The sequence below is a fragment of the Heptranchias perlo genome, chromosome 21 (assembly GCF_035084215.1).
Source record: "Heptranchias perlo isolate sHepPer1 chromosome 21, sHepPer1.hap1, whole genome shotgun sequence".
Taxonomy (NCBI): domain Eukaryota; kingdom Metazoa; phylum Chordata; class Chondrichthyes; order Hexanchiformes; family Hexanchidae; genus Heptranchias; species Heptranchias perlo.
In genome coordinates, this window is record NC_090345.1 from 985,155 (window position 1) to 1,003,547 (window position 18,393).

Consider the following 18,393-nt stretch of genomic DNA (forward strand, 5'->3'; position numbering starts at 1 on the left):
TCTCTAACCCCATTCTCTCTCTCTCGAACCCCATTCTCTCTCTCTCTCTCGAACCCCATTCTCTCTCTCTCTCTCGAACCCCATTCTCTCTCTCTCTCTCGAACCCCATTCTCTCTCTCTCTCTCGAACCCCATTCTCTCTCTCTCTCTCGAACCCCATTCTCTCTCTCTCTCTCGAACCCCATTCTCTCTCTCTCTCTCGAACCCCATTCTCTCTCTCTCTCTCGAACCCCATTCTCTCTCTCTCTCTCGAACCCCATTCTCTCTCTCTCTCTCTCTCTAACCCCATTCTGTCTCTCTCTCTCGAACCCCATCCTCTCTCTCGAACCCCATTCTCTCTCTCCCTCTCTCTCTAACCCCATTCTCTCTCTCTCTCTCTCTAACCCCATTCTCTCTCTCTAACCCCATTCTCTCTCTCTCTCTCTCTAACCCCATTCTCTCTCTCTCTCTCTCTAACCCCATTCTCTCTCTCTCTCTCTCTAACCCCATTCTCTCTCTCTCTCTGACCCCATTCTCTCTCTCTCTCTCTCTCTCGAACCCCATTCTCTCTCTCTCTCTCTCTCTCTAACCCCATTCTCTCTCTCTCTCTCTCTAACCCCATTCTCTCTCTCTAACCCCATTCTCTCTCTCTAACCCCATTCTCTCTCTCTAACCCCATTCTCTCTCTCTAACCCCATTCTCTCTCTCTAACCCCATTCTCTCTCTCTAACCCCATTCTCTCTCTCTAACCCCATTCTCTCTCTCTAACCCCATTCTCTCTCTCTCTCTAACCCCATTCTCTCTCTCTCTCTCTCGAACCCCATTCTCTCTCTCTCTCTCGAACCCCATTCTCTCTCTCTCTCTCGCACCCCATTCTCTCTCTCTCTCTCGAACCCCATTCTCTCTCTCTCTCGAACCCCATTCTCTCTCTCTCTCTCTCGAACCCCATTCTCTCTCTCTCTCTCTCTCTCTCTCGAACCCCATTCTCTCTCTCTCTCTCTCTCTCTCTCTCGAACCCCATTCTCTCTCTCTCTCTCGAACCCCATTCTCTCTCTCTCTCGAACCCCATTCTCTCTCTCTCTCTCTCTCTAACCCCATTCTCTCTCTCTCTCTCTCTCTAACCCCATTCTCTCTCTCTCTCTCTCTCTCTCACCCCATTCTCTCTCTCTCTCTCACCCCATTCTCTCTCTCTCTCTCTCTCTCACCCCATTTTCTCTCTCTCTCTCTCTCTCACCCCATTCTCTCTCTCTCTCTCACCCCATTCTCTCTCTCTCTCTCTCTCTCACCCCATTCTCTCTCTCTCTCTCTCCAACCCCATTCTCTCTCTCTCTCTCTCTAACCCCATTCTCTCTCTCTCTCTCTCTCACCCCATTCTCTCTCTCTCTCTCACCCCATTCTCTCTCTCTCTCTCACCCCATTCTCTCTCTCTCTCTCTCACCCCATTCTCTCTCTCTCTCTCTCACCCCATTCTCTCTCTCTCTCTCTCACCCCATTCTCTCTCTCTCTCTCACCCCATTCTCTCTCTCTCTCTCACCCCATTCTCTCTCTCTCTCTCTAACCCCATTCTCTCTCTCTCTCGAACCCCATTCTCTCTCTCTCTCTCTCTCTCTCTCTCGAACCCCATTCTCTCTCTCTCTCTCGAACCCCATTCTCTCTCTCTCTCTCTCTCTCTCTCTCGAACCCCATTCTCTCTCTCTCGAACCCCATTCTCTCTCTCTCGAACCCCATTCTCTCTCTCTCGAACCCCATTCTCTCTCTCTCGAACCCCATTCTCTCTCTCTCTCTCTCTCGAACCCCATTCTCTCTCTCTCTCTCTCTCGAACCCCATTCTCTCTCTCTCTCTCTCGAACCCCATTCTCTCTCTCTCTCTCTCACCCCCATTCTCTCTCTCTCTCTCTCACCCCATTCTCTCCCTCTCTCTCTCTCTCTCACCCCATTCTCTCTCTCTCTCTCTCTCTCTCACCCCATTCTCTCTCTCTCTCTCTCTAACCCCATTCTCTCTCTCTCTCTCTAACCCCATTCTCTCTCTCTCTCCCAGTGCTGTCTCTCTCTCTCTCTCTCTGACTAGCCTTTGTCTTTCCAAGTGCTATGATGTGGAGATGCTGGTGATGTCCAGTTTCACTCTCTGTGAATGTTATCTCTGTGAATGTGTCTGAAGATTTGTCACCTTTGTCCATAGTCATTGTGGTTTGGAGCTCTGAGCTAGTCTGACAAGCTCTTTCCTGTTGTGGTTCCTGCGTTAATGGCACAAGGTCCTGAATCTGTTTGAGTGTCAGGTCATTGCTGATCATTCACAGACAGCTACATTATTTCCAGTAAGAATCTTCCGCACAATGTCGTGAGAGGCAGCTCAGATGGTCATCAATGAAGGTGAAATCTCTACAATACCGTAACGTACTAACGATATAATTCCGAGACCCCGGTCATTTCGGAATCAGTCCCAAAAGTTTGTGGCCTGCTCTGTAATAATGTACTGAGTTTAGATTGGAGACAGTCTAACCCTCGAAACGGAGAGCGACATTGTTTGAAATGGAAACTTCCCACTCACTGCAGTTTATTTTAATTCTCACCGATTTTCTCAGCTGTTCTCATCTTGTGACGACATGAATCAACTGTCCCTTTATCTGGGCTACGAATGTTCCATAAAAATAAAATTACCTCCGAAAATTCACACTGCAAGTTACACAGACTGCTTACCTTGCACTTTGACCTGTAAGTCCGTGCCTATCTTTTTCTCCAAATTCGGTTTCTCTCCCTGTCACGGCACCGAAACAAACCAAATGGGCAAAACTGGCAAATGGAATTCAGTGTAGGCAAATGTGAGGTCACCCACTTTGGATCAAAAAAGGATAGAACAGGGTACTTTCTAAATGGTAAAAAGTTAAAAACAGTGGATGTCCAAAGGGACTTAAGGGTTCAGGTACATAGATCATTGAAGTGTCATGAACAGGTGCAGAAAATAATCAATAAGACTAATGCTGGCCTTTATATCTAGAGGACTAGAGTACAAGGGGGCAGAAGTTATGCTGCAGCTATACAAAACCCTGGTTAGACCGCACCTGGAGTACTGAGAGCAGTTCTGGGCACCGCATCTTCGGAAGGACATATTGGCCTTGGAGGGAGTGCAGCGTAGGTTTACTAGAATGATACCCGGACTTCAAGGGTTAAGTTACGAGGAGAGATTACACAAATTGGGGTTGTATTCTCTAGATTTTCAAAGGTTAAGCGGTGATCTGATCGAAGTTTATAAGATATTAAGGGGAACAGATAGGGTGGATAGAGAGAAACTATTTCCGCTGGTTGGGGATTCTAGGAGTAGGGGTCACAGTCTAAAAATTAGAGCCACACCTTTCAGGAGCGAGATTAGAAAACATTTCTACACACAAAGGGTGGTAGAAGTTTGGAACTCTCTTCTGCAAACGGCAATTGATACTAGCTCAATTGCTAATTTTAAATCTGAGCTCGATAGCTTTTTAGCAACCAAAGGTGTTAAGGGATATGGGCCAAAGGCAGGTATGTGGTGTTAGATCACAGATCAGCCATGATCTTATCAAATGGCGGAGCAGGCACGAGGGGCTGAATGGCCTACTCCTGTTCCTATATTCCTAATCAATGTCACAAATGACAACTTCTGTTACGGTGGTGTATTATCCTTCCTCTCTGCAGCCATTGACACAGTCACCTAACCATCCTCCTCAGACCCTCTCTTCCATTGTCCAGCTCAGTGGGATTGTCCTCGCTTGGTTCCATTCACCTATCCAATCGTAGCCAGAGCATCTCTAGCAATGGCTTCTCTTCATGCAGTTCCAGTTAATTGGCCGTGAGCGGGGACTGAGCACAAACTGTATTTTATAGTTTTAAAGATTGTCAGGGAGAGGAGAGTTAAAATTCAGTAACGTTGAGGGTTGATGAGGGGGTAGTATGGTTGATGTTATGTATCTGGACTTTCAAAATGTGTTTGATAAAGTGCCACATAATAGACATGTTGCAAAATTAAAGCCCATGGGATTAAAGGGACAGTGGCAGTGTGGATACAAAATTGGCTAAGGGACAGGAAGCAGAGAGTAGTGATGAATGGTTGTTTTTCAGATTGGAGGGATGCATCGTAGTGGGTACAGCACAGGAAGAGGCCATTCGGCCCATCGTGCCTGTGCCGGCTCTTTGAAAGAGCTAGCAATTTAGTCCCATTCCCCTGCTCTTTTCCCCCATTGCCCAGTGCATTTTTTCCCTTCAACTATTTATCCAATTCCCTTTTGAAAGTTATTATTGAATCTGCTTCCACCGCCCTTTCAGGCAGCACATTCCAGATCAGAACAACTCACTGAGTTTTAAAAAAATGTTTTCTCATCTCCCCTCTGGTTCTTTTGCCGATTACCTTAAATCTGTGTCCTCTGGTTACCGACCCTTCAGCCACTGGAAAGAGTTTCTCCTTATTTACTCTATCAAAACCCTTCATGATTTTGAACACCTCTATCAAATCTCCCCTTAACCTTCTCTGCTCTAAGGAGAACAACCCTGGCTTCTCCAGTCTCTCCACATAACTGAAGTCCCTCATCCCTGGAACCATTCTAGTAAATCTCTTCTGCAACCTCTCTAAGGCCTTAATATCCTTCCTAAAGTGCGGTGCCCAGAACTGGACACAATACTCCAGTTGAGGCCGAACCAGTGTTTTATAAAGGTTCATCATGACTTCCATACTTTGTACTCTATGCCTCTATTTATAAATGATGTGGAGATGCCAGTGATGGACTGGGGTGGACAAATGTAAGGAGTCGTACAACACCAGGTTATAGTCCAACAGCTTTATTTGAAATCACAAGCTTTCGGAGGCTTCCTCCTTTGTCAGGTGAGTGAAGGGTTCCATAAATGCACAGCATATATAGTCAGAGAACAATGCCTGGTGATTACAGATAATCTTTCCAACTGCCCGTTATCACCCTCGGCAGAGAGATAATTACAGCAATCAAAGGAGTGGATGGTGTTCAGACAGGGGAACATTACATCCCAGAATACTGAATACACAAGGGGTCAGATAACAAAGACAGACAGAGAGAGAGAGAGAGAGAATGTCCAGTTGTATTAAAAACATATAACTTTTTTTTCCCCCTGGTGGGGTTACATGTAGCGCGACATGAACCCAGGATACCGGTTGAGGCCGTCCTCATGGGTGCGGAACTCGGCTATCAATTTCTGCTCGACGATTTTGCGTTGTCGTGTGTCTCGAAGGCCGCCTTGGAGAACGCTTACCCGAAGATCGGTGGCTGAATGTCCTTGACTGCTAAAGTGTTCCCCGACTGGGAGGGAACCCTCCTGTCTGGCGATTGTTGTGCGGCCAGATGAACGGACACCGCGTAACAAATGTTACACCCTTTTTTGAACAAGGGTGTAACATTTGCAATTCTCCAGTCCTCTGGCACCACCACTATATATGGCACGATATCAAAGTTTGCAGATGACGCGAAACTCAGAAATGTAGTAAACAGTGAGGAGGATAGTAACAGACTTCAGGAGGACACAGACAGACTGGTGAAATGGGCAGACACATGGCAGATGAAATTTAACGCAGAGAAGTGTGAAGTGATACATTTTTAGCAGTGCCACGTGCTAGCGAGAGCAGAAATAGGAGAATAGACCAGATGAATGCGTGGCTTGAGAGATGGTGTAGGAGGGAGGGGTTTAAATTCCTGAGGCATTGGGACCGATTCTGGGAAAGGTGGGACCTGTACAAGCTGGACGGGCTGCACCCGAGCACAACCGGGGCCAATATCCTCGCGGGGGCATTTGCTCGTTCTGTCGGGGTGGGTTTAAACTAGTATGGCAGGGGGATGGGAACCAAAGGGCAGGTACAGATAGGACAAATTCAGACCAGGAAACGGGAAGGAGAAAAGCAGTTAGTGACGTAGTTACTGACTCAGAAAGGCAAAAGAAACAAAGGTTAAATAGTGTTCAGCACAGGAATTTGATGGGGTTAAAGGGGATATACTTCAATGCAAGGAGTATTACAAACAAAGCAGATGAGCTAAGGGCACAGATAGACACATGGCAGCATGATATCATTGCTATAACGGAAACCTGGCTTAAAGAGGGGGATAATTGGCAGCTCAATATCCCTGGATATAGAGTTTTCAGGCAGGATAGAGTGGGTGATAAAAAAGGAGGAGGGTAGAATCAATTCCAGTTGTGAGAAGGGATGATATGCTAAATGAATCATAAATCGAGGCCATATGGGTTGAGTAAGAAATAAAAAAGGGGCAGTCACACTACTAGGAGTGTACTATAGACCCCCGAATAGTGAAAGGGAGATAGAAGAACAAATATGGAGGCAAATTTCTGAGTGCAAAAATAAGAGGGCAATAATAGTCGGGGACTTCAACTACCCTAACATCAACTGGGATTCAAACAGTGTGAGGGGCACAGAGGGAGCAAAATTCTTGATCGGTGTCCAGGAGAACTTTTTTAGTCAGTACGTGACAAGCCCAACAAGAGGAGATGCAATTCTAGATTTAGTCCTGGGAAATGAAGATGGACAAGTGGGTGAAGTGACAGTGGGTGACCATATTGGGGATAGTGATCACAATTCAGTTAGTTTTAGCATTATTATGGAAAATGACAGAGTTAAATCAGGAGTAAACATTTTAAATTGGGGGAAGGCAAATTTTACAGAACTAAGAGGTGATTTGGCAGAAGTGGACTGGACACAACTACTTGAGGAGAAATCAGTGGCAAGCCAGTGGGAGGCACTAAAAAGTGAAATTCTATGGGTACAATGCAGACACGTCCCCTCAAAGAAAAAGGGTGGCACTACCAAATTTAGAGTGTCCTGGTTGTCTAGAAGTATACGGGGCAAGATAAAGCAGAAAAAGAAAGCTTATGACTGTTACAGAAAACTAAATACTGCAGAAAGCCTAGAGGAGTATAGCAAGTACAGGGATGATGTAAAAAAGGAAATAAGGAAAGCAAAGAGAGGGCATGAAAAAATATTAGCTAGTAAGATTAAAGAAAACCCAAAGATGTTTTATCAGTACATTAAGAACAAGAGGATAGCTAAGGAAAAGGTGGGACCTATCAGGGATGATAAGGGTAACTTGTGTGTAGAAGCAGAGGATGTGGGTGGGGTTTTAAATGAATATTTTGTCTCCGTATTCACAAAGGAAAGGGATGATCCGGACATAGTAGTTAAAGAGGAGAGGTGTGAAATATTGGATAAGGTAAACATAATGAGAGAGCAAGTACTAGAAGGACTGGAATCCTTGAAAGTTGATAAGTCACCAGGGCCGGATGGATTGTTTCCTAGGCTATTGAAGGAAGCCAGGGAGGAAATAGCGGATGCTCTGAGGATCATTTTCCAATCCTCACTAGATACAGGGGAGGTACCGGAGGACTGAAAGACTGCAAACTTAGTACCATTGTTTAAAAAGGGTACGAGGGAAAGGCCGAACAATTATAGGCCGGTCAGTCTTACTCGGTGGTGGGCAAACTATTAGAATCAATACTGAGAGTGAGGATAAACTGTCACTTGGAAAGGCATGGTTTAATCAGGGATAGTCAGCATGGATTTGTTCAGGGAAGATCATGCCTTACAAATCTGATTAAATTCTTTGAGGAAGTGACAAGGAGGATTGATGAGGATAGTGCAGTGGATGTTGTCTACATGGATTTCAGTAAGGCATTTGACAAGGTCCCACATGGCAGACTGGTCAGAAAGGTAAAAGCCCATGGGATACAGGGAAATGTGGCGAATTGGACCCAAAATTGGCTCAGTAACAGGAAACAAAGGGTAAAAGTCGATGGATGTCTTTGCGAATGGAAATCCGTTTCCAGTGGTGTGCCACAGGGCTCAGTGTTGGGTCCCTTGCTGTTTGTGGTATATATTAATGATTTGGACTTGAATGTAGGGGGCACGATTGGCAAATTTGCAGACGACACAAAAACTGGTCGTGTAGTTGATAGTGAAGAGGATAGCTGTAGACTCCAAGAAGATATCAATGGGTTGGTGGAGTGGGCGGAAAAGTGGCAAATGGAGTTCAACCCGGAGAAGTGTGAGGTAATGCACTTAGGGAGGGCAAACAGTAAAAGGGAATACGCAGTAAACGGGAATATATTGAGAGGGGTCGAGGAAGTGAGAGACCTTGGAGTGCATGTGCACAGGTCCCTGAAGGTGGCAGTACAGGTAGATAACATTGTGAAGAAGGCATATGGAATGCTCTCCATTATTAGCCGAGGTATAGAATACAAAAGCAGGGATGTAATGATGGAACTGTATAAAACGCTGGTAAGGCCACAGCTGGAGTATTGTGCGCAGTTCTGGTCACCACATTACAGGAAGGACGTAATTGCTCTGGAGAGAGTGCAGAGAAGATTTACAAGAATGTTGCCAGGGCTTGAAAATTGCAGCTACGAGGAGAGATTGGATAGGCTGGGGTTGTTTTCCTTGGAGCAGAGGAGGCTGAGGGGAGACGTGATTGAGGTGTACAAAATTATGAGGGGCCCAGATAGAGTAGACAGGAAGGACCTGTTTCCCCTAGCGGAGAGTTCAAGAACTAGAGGACACAGATTTAAGCTGATTGGCGGAAGGATTAGAGGGGACATGAGGAAAAACTTTTTTACCCAGAGGGTGGTGGGTGTATGGAATTCGCTGCCTGAATTGGTGGTCGAGGCAGGGACCCTCAACTCTTTTAAAAAGTTCCTGGACCTGCACCTAAAGTGCTGTAAGCTGCAGGGCTACGGACCGGGTGCTGGAAGGTGAGATTAGAATGGGCACCTGGTTGTTCTTCGAGCCGGCGCGGACACGATGGGCCGAATGGCCCCCTTCTGTGCTGTATCTTTTCTATGGTTCGATGGGTGTTGAAAATCATGAAGGGTTTTGATAGTTTAATAAGGAGAAACTGTTTCCAGGGACAGGAGGGTCGGTAACCAGAGGATACAGATTTAAGGTGGTTGGCAAAAAAACTAGAGGTGACCTGAGGAAATAAAATTTCCGTAGCGAGATGTTACGATCTGGAATGCGCTAAATGGCGAATGGTCATTGCTTTTTGGCCGATGTAAGTGACTGTCTGTTTTAAACATGGACGTTCTAAATGGTGGGGTCCGTATTAGTGGGTGTGTACGTGTGTGGGTGTGTACGTGTGTGGGTGTGTACGTGTGGGTGTGTGTGTGGGTGTGTGGGTGTGTGGGTGTGTGGGTGTGTGGGTGTGTGGGTGTGTGTGTGGGTGTGTGGGTGTGTGGGTGTGTACGTGTGTGGGTGTGTACGTGTGTACGTGTGTGTGGGTGTGTGTGTGTGTGTGTGGGTGTGTGGGTGTGTACGTGTGTGGGTGTGTGTGTGGGTGTGTGTGTGTGGGTGTGTGTGTGGGTGTGTGTGTGGGTGTGTGGGTGCGTGTGTGGGTGCGTGTGCGTGTGTGCGTGTGCGTGTGTGCGTGTGCGCGTGCGCGTGTGCGTGTGCGCGTGTGCGTGTGTGCGTGTGCGGGGGTGTGTGCGTGAACTCACTTGAGGCAGTTGTGTTCCGATGCCTGATCTGATCAGCAACCTGCGGTGGTCTTACAGCAAACTCCGATTTCCCGGGGATGAGGGGGCGGACATATGAGGAGAGGTTGAGTAGATTGGGACTCTACTCATTGGAGTTCAGAAGAATGAGAGGCGATCTTATTGAAACATATAAGATTGTGAAGGGTCTTGATCGGGTGGATGCGGTAAGGATGTTCCCAAGGATGGGTGAAACTAGAACTAGGGGGCATAATCTTAGAATAAGGGGCTGCTCTTTCAAAACTGAGATGAGGAGAAACTTCTTCACTCAGAGGGTGGTAGGTCTGTGGAATTTGCTGCCCCAGGAAGCTGTGGAAGCTACATCATTAGATAAATTTAAAACAGAAATAGACAGTTTCCTAGAAGTAAAGGGAATTAGGGGTTATGGGGAGCGGGCAGGAAATTGGACATGAAGCTGAGTTCGGATCGGTCAATGCCCTGTGGGTGGCGGAGAGGGCCCAGGGGCTATGTGGCCGGGTCCTGCTCCGACTTCTTGTGTTCTTTAGATTTGTGGTTGGGATCAGATCAGCCATGATCTTATTGAATGGCGGAGCAGGCTCGAGGGGCCGATTGGCCTACTCCTGCTCCAATTTCTTATGTTCTTATGTTCTTATGATTTTCTCTTCACTGGAAATCCACATGCGCGTGTCGAGCTGGCCATCAGGAAGAGCATCCCCTCCCTTGCCCAGGATCATTGAAGCCAACTGTAATCCCCTTAGTGCTGCTGACCTTCCATTACCTGCCACAGTACAGACCGCAGTCAGAGCCAGGGCCTCCCCCCTCGGTACAACTCACTGACTGAACTCATTTTGCTGTTGTGTGTTGATGGGTTTTCTCGGCAGGCGGGCTGAGTATTCTGACGTTTCCTGATTGATAAACAGTGATCGCTCCAGGCTGAGGTTACCTGTTTGGAACTGCCTGTAAGTAAGAGGATTCCTCTGGCTAAAATGTTCTCTCCTTCAGCCTCTTCATGGTACAGATACCAACAAGTTAGAACACAGCTTTACATAAAGCAGCATAGTTACACTGGGTGTGTGACTCCCAGGAAAAGTGCCCAGTTAACCCATCAGTGGATTGGTTACTAAAGCCCCATTGACCTTTCTGTGCTTTGACCATCTCACAATGCAGCCTGCACAACTCTCTTCTGTCAAAAAGCTTCTTTCAGGGGAATTGTAAGATTCTCAAAATTCACAGATCCCCCAAAACTCGGAGAAAAACCCTAAAGAAATTCACCTTTTCCTTGAGTATGGAAAACTTTGGCCATTGACTAAAATCCTAAGATGGAAGGATAGGGGAGAGGTCACCAGACGAATTCAACAACACACACAGTGGAATGTGGGAGAATTACTGCTTCAGACATGTCTCTGTTTTAATGCAAAACCTACAGCAGGTAGTCAACACTCACTGCCATTGAAAGAGGCAACTGCTCCAGACATGGTGGGGCCATGTCTTTGTTTTAAAGCAAAACCGATCAACACCTCGGACGTTGGATACAAAAGGAAGCCTTGTGTGACAAGCTCTAAAAATCGGAATTAACAATGACCCATTGGGAGAAGCAATTGCAACATGAGGGACCATCAAAAAGCCATCAAAGATTCTTAAGGACTTTGTAAGAACTGTTTAAACAGACATGAAGTTTTTTTTTAAGTGACGAAGACCATTGTAAGAGAGGGATATAGAAGTGGAAACTTCAAACCTCGCTCTCTCTCTGGTTCTTGCTGGCGCTTGTGTGCTGCTTGTCTTGTTCTGCCTGTCTCTGGAAGGAAAGCAGCTTCCGGCGAAACCAACAAACCCTACGTGAGAGAACCGGTCAGCCAGACCTGCAAGGGCAAAGGATTGTTCAACAGCTCGGGAGACGACAGTTCAACAAGGCGAGGGGGCAACAGAGAGAAGGTCAGCAGCTCTAGAAGCAGGCCGACACACAAGAAACCAGAGCAACAGCCCCAGCGACCATCAGACACCTCACGGCAACAAGGGCCTTCCGAAACAACCAACCGAATATTACCACCAACCGGGTAATATTGGGCCACCGCGACCAAAGAAAACCAACTCGGGAGAAAACCAAAGATCTGCAAAGTTTCCACTCTACAATCTATTTCTGACTTGCCTCTGGGTGAATTACTGTCAAGGATTTGTTTGGTGAGCATTATCTCTGGTCCTTTAGAGTCCAACTTAGCTAGTATAGTGGGATTGGGAGGGGTGAGGTATCTTTCTACTGTAATTTCCCTCGTGTGTACTGAAGTGTTCCCCATTTTATTAGAGTGTTAAGATTGTTGTGTTGTATTTTCTCTCTTGAATAAAGATCAAAGTTTCTTGCACCAAAACCCGTTGTCTGCTGCACTTTGTCACAACCCCCAAATAAGTCCAAGGTCTAGAACCCAGGGAGTGGGAGCGATTCGAACCGCTCAGAAGTCAGAGGTGAAGCTGACACACACCACCACCCACTACAGAATGTGTCCTAAATCTATTCTGCACCAACAGACTCAGTACCAGTGATGGGCCTGACGACACAAAGCAGCACTCAGTCTAACAGTGAGGACCAGATCACCCCGTCACCGAATCACAGTGTTTAATACATCGATTCACAACCTCCCTTCAGTGCAAATTACTTTTCCAACTATCCACAATTTTATACACTGCCCAATGACTGAGCAGCAATTTGTACATTTCTCACTGTTTACTTTGTGTATACTGGAGATTAGGACCCGGTGCGCCCGGAGGCCCCGTGGCCGCGCCCGGAGACCCCGCGCCCGGAGACCCCGCGACGGGGCCCGGAGACCCCGCGCCCGGAGACCCCGCGCCCGGGCCCGGAGACCCCGCGCCCGGAGACCCCGCGGCCGGGGCCTCCCAGCGCGCACCGGGGGACGTACAGACCAGGGAGAAGAAACCCTGCAGGATCGATTTTAACTGGTAAATGAAGTTAAGATACAGATCAGTCATGATGTAATTCAATGGTGGAACAGGCTCGATGGGCTGAATGGCCTCCTCCTGTCCCTATATAACCCTCCCTTCCAGCGAAATCCTGCTCCGTTAAAATCCCCCCAGAGCAATGAAACTTTGGCCTGGATTTTTACAGGGTGGTGGGAGTGTGCTTTGGAGCCTTTTAATGGGAGACGGGCCCGGCAAAGGCCGAGGCCCTGGAGGCCCTGCCGATCTTAACAGCACTTAACGGCAGGGCCTCATTTGAATACGCCCGACACCGGCCTGACCGAATACCAGGGCTGGACCAACTGCCCGGCCTGACCGAATACCAGGGCTGGACCAAGTGCCCGGCCTGACCGAATACCAGGGCTGGACCAAGTGCCCGGCCTGGACCAAATACCAGGGCTGGACCAAGTGCCCGGCCTGACCGAATACCAGGGCTGGACCAAGTGCCCGGCCTGACCGAATACCAGGGCTGGACCAAGTGCCCGGCCTGACCGAATACCAGGGCTGGACCAAGTGCCCGGCCTGACCGAATACCAGGGCTGGACCAAGTGCCCGGCCTGACCGAATACCAGGGCTGGACCAAGTGCCCGGCCTGGACCAAATACCAGGGCTGGACCAAGTGCCCGGCCTGACCGAATACCAGGGCTGGACCAAGTGCCCGGCCTGACCGAATACCAGGGCTGGACCAAGTGCCCGGCCTGGACCAAATACCAGGGCTGGACCAAGTGCCCGGCCTGACCGAATACCAGGGCTGGACCAAGTGCCCGGCCTGACCGAATACCAGGGCTGGACCAAGTGCCCGGCCTGACCGAATACCAGGGCTGGACCAAGTGCCCGGCCTGGACCAAATACCAGGGCTGGACCAAGTGCCCGGGTGGATTGAATACCGGATCGATATTTTATAAATACACAAAGAGCAAGAGGATAACTAAGGAAAGAATATGGCCTATTAGAGACCAAAAGGGTAACCTATGTGTGGAGGCTGAAGTTGTGGGGATGGTTCTTAATGAATACTTTGTGTCTGTCTTCACAAAAGAGAGGGACGATGCAGAGATTGTAGTTGAGGAGGAGTGTGAAATATTGGATGGGATAAACTTAGTGAGAGAGGAAGTATTAAGGGGATTAGCATCTTTGAAAGTAAATAAATCACCAGGGCCGAATGAAAAGTATCCCAGGCTGTTAAAAGAAGCCAGGGAGGAAATATTGGAGGCTCTGACCATCATTTTCCAATCCTCACTGGATACAGGCGTGGTGCCGGAGAATTGGAGGACTGCTAACGTTGTACCATTGTTTAAAAAGGGAGTGAGGGATAGACTGAGTAATTACACGCCAGTCAGCCTAACCTCGGGGTTGGACAAATTATTGGAATCAATTCTGAAGGACAGGATAAACCGGCACTTAGAAAGGCACGGACTAATTAAGGACATTCAGCATGGATTTGTTATGGGAAGGTCGTGTCTGATTAATTGATTGAATTTTTTGAGGAGGTAACAAGGAGGGTGGATGAGGGTAGTGCATTTGACGTAGTCTACATGGATTTTAGCAAGGCTTTTGACAAGGACCCATAGGGCAGACTGCTCAAAAAATTAAAAGCCCATGGGATCCAAGGGAGAGTGGCAAGTTGGATCCAAAATTGGCTCAGTGACAGGAAGCAAAGGGTAATGGTCGACGGGTGTTTTTGTGACTGGAAGGCTGTTTCCAGTGAGGTTCCGCAGGACTCAGTACTGGGTCCGTTGCTTTTTGTGGTATATATTTTTTTTATTCGTTCATGGGATGTGGGCGTCGCTGGCGAGGCCGGCATTTATTTCCCATCCCTAATTGCCCTTGAGAAGGTGGTGGTGAGCCGCCTTCTTGAACCGCTGCAGTCCGTGTGGTGACGGTTCTCCCACAGTGCTGTTAGGAAGGGAGTTCCAGGATTTTGACCCAGCGACAATGAAGGAACGGCGATATATTTCCAAGTCGGGATGGTGTGTGACTTGGAGGGGAACGTGCAGGTGGTGTTGTTCCCATGTGCCTGCTGCTCTTGTCCTTCTAGGTGGTAGAGGTCGTGGGTTTGGGAGGTGCTGTTGAAGAAGCCTTGGCGAGTTGCTGCAGTGCATCCTGTGGATGGTACACACTGCAGCCACTGTGCGCCGGTGGTGAAGGGAGTGAATGTTTAGGGTGGTGGATGGGGTGCCAATCAAGCGGGCTGCTTTGTCCTGGATGGTGTCGAGCTTCTTGAGTGTTGTTGGAGTTGCTCTCATCCAGGCAAGTGGAGAGTATTCCATCACACTCGTGACTTGTGCCTTGTAAATGGTGGAAAGGCTTTGGGGAGTCAGGGGGTGAGTCACTCGCCGCAGAATACCCAGCCTCTGACCTGCTCTCGTAGCCACAGTATTTATATGGCTGGTCCAGTTAAATTTCTGGTCAATGGTGACCCCCAGGATATTGACGGTGGGGGATTCGGCGATGGTAATGCCGTTGAATGTCAAGGGGAGGTGGTTAGACCCTCTCTTATTGGAGATGGTCATTGCCTGGCACTTGTCTGGCACGAATGTTACTTGCCACTTATGAGCCCAAGCCTGGATGTTGTCCAGGTCTTGCTGCATGTGGGCTCGGACTGCTTCATTATCTGAGGGGTTGTGAATGGAACTGAACACTGTGCAGTCATCAGCGAACATCCCCATTTCTGACCTTATGATGGAGGGAAGGTCATTGATGAAGCAGCTGAAGATGGTTGAGCCTAGGACGCTGCCCTGAGGAACTCCTGCAGCAATGTCCTGGGGCTGAGATGATTGGCCTCCAACAACCACTACCATCTTCCTTTGTGCTAGGTATGACTCCAGCCACTGGAGAGTTTTCCCCCTGATTCCCATTGACTTCAATTTTACTCGGGCTCCTTGGTGCCACACTCGGTCAAATGCTGCCTTGATGTCAAGGGCAGTCACTCTCACCTCACCTCTGGAATTCAGCACTTTTGTCCATGTTTGGACCAAGGCTGTAATGAGGTCTGGAGCTGAGTGGTCCTGGCGGAACCCAAACTGAGCATCGGTGAGCAGGTTATTGGTGAGTAAGTGCCGCTTGATAGCACTGTCGACGACACCTCCCATCACTTTGCTGCTGATTGAGAGTAGACTGATGGGGCGGTAATTGGCCAGATTGGATTTGTCCTGCTTTTTGTGGACAGGACATACCTGGGCAATTTTCCACATTGTCGGGTAGATGCCGGTGTTGTAGCTGTACTGGAACAGCTTGGTTAAGGGCGCAGCTAGTTCTGGAGCACAAGTCTTCAGCACTACAGCTGGGATGTTGTCGGGGCCCATAGCCTTTGCTGCATCCAGTGCACTCAGCCGTTTCTTGATATCACGTGGAGTGAATCGAATTGGCCGAAGTATGGCTTCTGTGATGGTGGGGATATCGGGGGGAGGCCGAGATGGATCATCCACTCGGCACTTCTGGCTGAAGATGGTTGCAAACGCTTCAGCCTTGTCTTTTGCACTCACGTGCTGGACTCCGCCATCGTTGAGGATGGGGATGTTTCCAGAGCCTCCTCCTCCCGTTAGTTGTTTAATTGTCCACCACCATTCACGACTGGATGTGGCAGGACTGCAGAGTTTGATCTGATCCGTTGGTTGTGGAATCGCTTAGCTCTGTCTATAGCATGTTGCTTCCGCTGTTTAGCATGCATGTAGTCCTGAGTTGTAGCTCCACCAGGTTGGCACCTCATTTTTAGATACGCCTGATGCTGCTCCTGGCACGCTCTTCTACACTCCTCATTGAACCAGGGTTGATCTCCTGGCTTGTTGGTAATGATTTAGACTTAAATGTAGGGGGCACGATTAAGAAGTTTGCAGATGATACAAAAATTGGTTGATAGTGAGGAGGAAAGCTGTAGACTACAGGAAGATATCAACGGACCTGAAGTGCCGTAACCTACAGGGCATCGGACCAAGTGCTGGAAAGTCGGATTAAGCTGGATAGCCCTTTTTCGGCCGGCATGGATGCGATGGGCTAAATGGCCTCCTTTGTTCTGTAAATTTCTATGATTCTATGATACCCGGGCCAGATCAGGCACCCCGGGGCCAGACCGAGCACCCGGGGCCGGACCGAGCACCCTGGGCCGGGCAGGGCACCCCGGGCCGGATCAGGCACCCCGGGGCCAGACCGAGCACCCCGGGGCCGGACCGGGCACCCCGGGGCCAGACCGAGCACCCCGGGCCGGATTAACTGCCTGGCCCGGCGGGCGGGAGTGGGAATCTGGCCACAGCCGACGATCTGTGGGAACAGTCTCTGGCAGTCAGTGATTGGAGGGGATTCACTCGCATCGCGGTGGGAGGGAACGGTCCAAGGGCTACTTGAGGAAAATTGTGGGAGGGGGGGGCTCTCCTGCCCCTCCTGGCCCACAAGGAGTGCAGAGACAGGCAGAGTTCTAATACTTCCCTGAGCCTCTGCCGTCCAGTCGGCTCCCCCGGCCATGGTGCAGTTGCTGGGCAGCAAAAACCACGAGACTCCTCCTGTGTGGGCCTGCGGATGACATCAGCGGGCCTTGACGCCTGCCTTTAGCCGGGAGCCTCGTCCAGGGCCTGAATCACTGCCGTTAATATTACGGTGGACGGGATCGCGATTTTTTGGACGATGATCCCTGGCCCAACCTTTTGCTGCCTGTTGCGGGTCGGGGGGGGGTTTAATATCGAGGCCAATGACTGGAGTAAATCAGGTACAGTGTAAGAATAGAAAAACAAGAAGATTTGAGGACAAGGGAACTTGACTGGAAAAAAGCAAATTTATAGCAAGATCGGGACAGGAGTAGGCCATTCAGCCCCTCGAGCGTGCTCTGCCATTTGATCAGATCATGGCTGATCTGTGATCTAACTCCATATACCTGCCTTTGGCCCATATCCCTTAATACCTTTGGTTGCCAAAAAGCTATCTATCTCAGATTTAAATTTAGCAATTGAGCTAGTATCAATTGCCGTTTGCGGAAGAGAGTTCCAAACTTCTACCACCCTTTGTGTGTAGAAATGTTTTCTAATCTCACTCCTGAAAGGTCTGGCTCTAATTTTTAGACTGTGTCCCCTACTCCTAAAATCCCCAACCAGTGGAAATAGTTTCTCTCTATCCACCCTATCTGTTCCCCTTAATATCTTATAAACTTCGATCAGATCACCCCTTAACCTTCTAAACTCTAGAGAATACAACCCCAATTTGTGTAATCTCTCCTCGTAACTTAACCCTTGAAGTCCAGGTATCATTCTAGTAAACCTACGCTGCACTCCCTCCAAGGCCAATATGTCCTTCCGAAGATGCGGTGCCCAGAACTGCTCACAGTACTCCAGGTGCAGTCTAACCAGGGTTTTGTATAGCTGCAGCATAACTTCTGCCCCCTTGTACTCTAGTCCTCTAGATATAAAGGCCAACATTCCATTAGCCTTATTGATTATTTTCTGCACCTGTTCATGACACTTCAATGATCTATGTATCTGAACCCCTAAGTCCCTTTGGACATCCACTGTTTTTAACTTTTTACCATTTAGAAAGTACCCTGTTCGATCCTTTTTTGATCCAAAGTGGATGACCTCACATTTGTCTACGTTGAATTCCATTTGCCACAGTTTTGCCCATTCACCTAATCTATCAATATCACTTTGTAATTTTATGTTTTCATCTACACTGCTTACAATGCCACCAATCTTTGTGTCATCGGCAAACTTAGATATGAGACTTTCTATGCCTTCATCTAAGTCGTTAATAAATATTGTGAATAATTGAGGCCCCGTGACAGATCCCTGTGGGACTCCACTAGTCACATCCTGCCAATGTGAGTACCTTCCCATTATCCCTACTCTCTGTCGCCTTTCACTCAGCCAACTTCCGATCCAAGTCCGTACTTTTCCCTCGATTCCATGGGCTTCTATCTTAGCTAACAGTCTCTTATGTGGGACCTTATCAAATGCCTTCTGGAAGTCCATATAAATAACATCCATTGACA

At 48.4% G+C, this 18,393-nt stretch overlaps 1 protein-coding gene across 1 annotated transcript in view; it reads right to left on the minus strand.

Annotated features, from left to right (window-relative positions):
- The window catches only part of rrp12 (ribosomal RNA processing 12 homolog), a 92,749-nt gene extending 80,312 nt beyond the window's left edge, over positions 1 to 12,437 (minus strand). The window contains exon 1 of the mRNA XM_068002787.1: positions 12,179 to 12,437. Coding sequence (XP_067858888.1) covers positions 12,179 to 12,437 — 259 coding nt within the window. The remainder of the gene's footprint in view (positions 1 to 12,178) is intronic.
- Positions 12,438 to 18,393: the final 5,956 nt, after the last annotated feature.